The following is a 3250-nucleotide window of genomic DNA, read 5'->3' as shown; positions in this document are numbered from 1 at the left end:
AGCATTTATATGATTTCTAAAACCTAATGGGCTCAGTAAACAACCTGAAAAGCCCAATTAAACATAAATTTTTGACCATAAGATAAGACGCGGCGCATGTACACTAGGTCGCTCCACGTATTTTGCTTCATTTCTCCAAATCGCGCGCGGGCACGTGACGTCGCTCCCTCAGGTCGCTCTACATCTGGAGCGGGTTAATCACCTCGCTGTGGTACGTCATTCTGATATGCTTGCTTCTCGTCTTCAAACTGCGCGCGGGCATGGGACGTCCCTCCACCAGGTCGCTCCACATAGTGAAAGTTGTCGACAAGAGGCGGGGCTCGGAGGGGGTGCTTCACCCCGGTGCAAGAGGCCGCGCTGTCTTTGTTTCACCTGGAGCGGGTGTCGTAGGTCGCTCCCGTAACCCACTCTGGTGCTCTGCTCGCTCAAACAACACTTTCCACTCCCTTTTTTTTATCCCAAATGCTTCCAAGTACCTCTAAGAACTCCAATGGAAACTCCAAGACCTGATAAAGACTTATGCAATGCAAAAAGGAGACTAAAATGCATGATCCCTAATCTAAATGATCAAAACATGCAAGAATAGAGAGTTAAAACAATGTAAATATGCAAGATATCAACCTTCGGCCTTAATCCCCCTAGGCCCGGAACCAGCATTTGCATGTACCTATTACGGCCCTGGACACTCCTCCCCGCCCGATACTCGAACTCGTGACCTCTCAGACAAATGTCTGAGGTGTTACCAATTTATCTAGCTCATCCGGGTTATTTCTATGAGATATTTAATAATGTTCAATAGAATCTCAGTTCTAATCTTGAACAAAACTTGTAACTCTGTCGGCAATCACTATATACACATACAAAAATGTTATTCTCAGTAGTTTATGATATCATCAGACTTTTTCCTTTAATACTTGCGTTTTGTAAAAAGGACATGACCTTTTCTCTACGGTAGGCAAAGGCTTCTCTTTTTAACGGTCTACAAAAAAGTCTAGCTGTGTTATAGAAAGAAAAAGACCTCACATAGTCACGTATCAAAATATACTTATAATCTTCTTGCATTCCATTCATTTCTCGTATATGTACCACCACATAAATATGTACATATGAGAAGCTGCTTTCCGAATTTTCGCGAGATATGAAATTCATTTGATACATTTTAAAACAATCGTCTTTACATGTTAAAATAAGTTATATATTAAATACATCACGCTAGAAAGGGCTGAATTTTTTTTCAGTCAAAAAAAAAAAAAGATCACACGCGAAGAATTCTAATTTTACCACAAATTTGATATTAATTTTCAAATTTGTTTTTAAAGAATAATTATTTTCATAAATAAATTTATGAAAAAATACTAAACTAATTCTACTAAATAATTAGAAATATTTTAAAATTATTTATAAGGGTTTATAGTCCAGTTTCGCCCTCTAAATCTTAAATCTTAAATATAATTGCTAAATTCTAAAGTTAAATGTTATAAAAAAATATATTAAGTGTATTTTTGTAAAAATAGTATCTAACTTATGGTATTTTAATTTTCAAAATTATTTCTCATCACACATTGATGATCACATGCAAGATGATTTAAATAAAGTGGCAAGGCCATAATATACACCATAGATAATATTTATATTCATAGAGTCTAAACTATACGATTTCGATAACATCAAGATTTTCGTCTGTTTATGTCCATTTAAATTCAATCACAACTTCTCCACGTCTTTATATTGTATACATATGCATACTTCCAGGCAGAACTATATTTATTCAAGGAAATTCAAATACACACATGCATGTATAAAAGTATCTAAAACGAAAGTTTATAAAGTTGATTATTTGTAAGAAAAAAAGAGGAAACGGACTATCCCATTAATCATAAATATTAGAGGATCTCACGATACACAGGCTACTATACATCCTGGTCTGGACCCTCACAAACAATTAAGATGCATACATACTCATACATACATAAATTCATAAACCACATATTATACATAATATATGAGTTGGCCTAACAATGACCCGAAACCCTAGCTATATCATAATATTTGAAGTAGAAGGAAACAAAGACTCATAATGATAAGAAGATAAACCTCCCTGATGGAAAACGAACATTCGTAGTTCTCAGATTAACTAACGATCATTTTAATAATCAAGCAAGCTCCTAATGATGGCTGCTTCGGCGCTGTTGTCGTCCGTGGAAGCCAAAAATTCGGACAATCGGTCACTGAGATCATCAACCTCTCTGTGTAAGTTCCTGATGTAGTTGCAAGTCTCTTGTAGTACCTTAGATGCTGACACCTGTCCATTCATTTTTATATTATAAATATGAGTGCAATATAACAATCATCTAGCTTCTCATAAAGAGTACATGACGACATGTGCGACTGCTTTTTTATCCTATATAGCAATTTCATAATTCATCAAAATTTAATAAATAGAACGAAATTCTCATGATTACCACTTCAATGTTCAGAACGGTATAAACGGCCACCATTTAATAAATCCTATTTCTCATCTATTTTATGTCGAGTATTTAGGTAAAGAAGACTAATGAGGAGACATGGAGTTAAGGTACGTGGAAGTAGGAAGGGAACAAACTGAGTCCCACACCACCAACTTGTTAATTTAAATGCAAAAGACGTTCAAGGAACAAAAGAGATAGTATTCATACGAATAAACGAAGCTGTGAATTAATGTTACTCTATCTACGGATTGTTAACTGTAGGCCACATGTACTTTACACAAGACGCCGTTGGATTACATCATGCATATTAATTGGTTATATACACTCCACGGTTTGATTACATTTGAACTTTTCTAAGTCCATGGGCTAATTACTTGATTATATGTCATAGGGAACATAGGTTTTCTTATATTTGCAAGAGATATATAATTGTAAAAATGGATATTAAAAGTGTATATACCTTGTCAGAACGGCGGCGGCGGAGTTCAGGGATGAGGTGTTGAAGCTTGGTAACTAGATCGGAAATTTGATCGTCAGAGATTCTTGAGCTCCCGGACTGTCTTGAACATGATGATCTTCTGCTCGACATCTTCTTTCTTGATATATGTTAAATGTCTTTGTGTGTATGCGTGTGTGAGAGATAGAGATAGAGAGAAAGCAATGCAGGAAAAATAAGTAGTTGATGCGTCAGAGTGAGAAAGAGAATGAGAGTGGAGAAAGAGAAGATTGTCTTGAAGAGGGAGGAGCAATGTGGATGTGTTTTTATAATGCAAATTTATGAA

At 35.8% G+C, this 3250-nt stretch overlaps 1 protein-coding gene across 1 annotated transcript; it reads right to left on the bottom strand.

The window, feature by feature from the left end:
- Positions 1-1851: 1851 nt before the first annotated feature.
- Positions 1852-3250, bottom strand: LOC106304064 (transcription factor PRE6). Its single transcript, XM_013740445.1, has 2 exons — positions 2929-3250; positions 1852-2302 (listed from the first exon to the last, which is right to left on the bottom strand). The coding sequence occupies exons 1-2, from the start codon at positions 3055-3057 to the stop codon at positions 2147-2149; spliced, it is 285 nt and encodes a 94-aa protein (XP_013595899.1). The 5' UTR covers positions 3058-3250; the 3' UTR covers positions 1852-2146.

Source organism: Brassica oleracea, chromosome C7 (genome assembly GCF_000695525.1).
Source record: "Brassica oleracea var. oleracea cultivar TO1000 chromosome C7, BOL, whole genome shotgun sequence".
Lineage (NCBI taxonomy): Eukaryota > Viridiplantae > Streptophyta > Magnoliopsida > Brassicales > Brassicaceae > Brassica > Brassica oleracea.
The sequence above is the reverse complement of the archived record's forward strand: the minus strand, read 5'-3'. Positions and strand labels throughout refer to the sequence as shown.

Coding starts and splice junctions, on each gene's coding strand:
- LOC106304064 (XM_013740445.1), bottom strand. CDS start 3,057: ATGTCGAGCAGAAGATCATCATGTTCAAGACAGTCCGGGAGCTCAAGA. Junction 2,303..2,928: donor GCCGCCGCCGTTCTGACAAG/GTATATACACTT, acceptor ATGAATGGACAG/GTGTCAGCATCTAAGGTACT.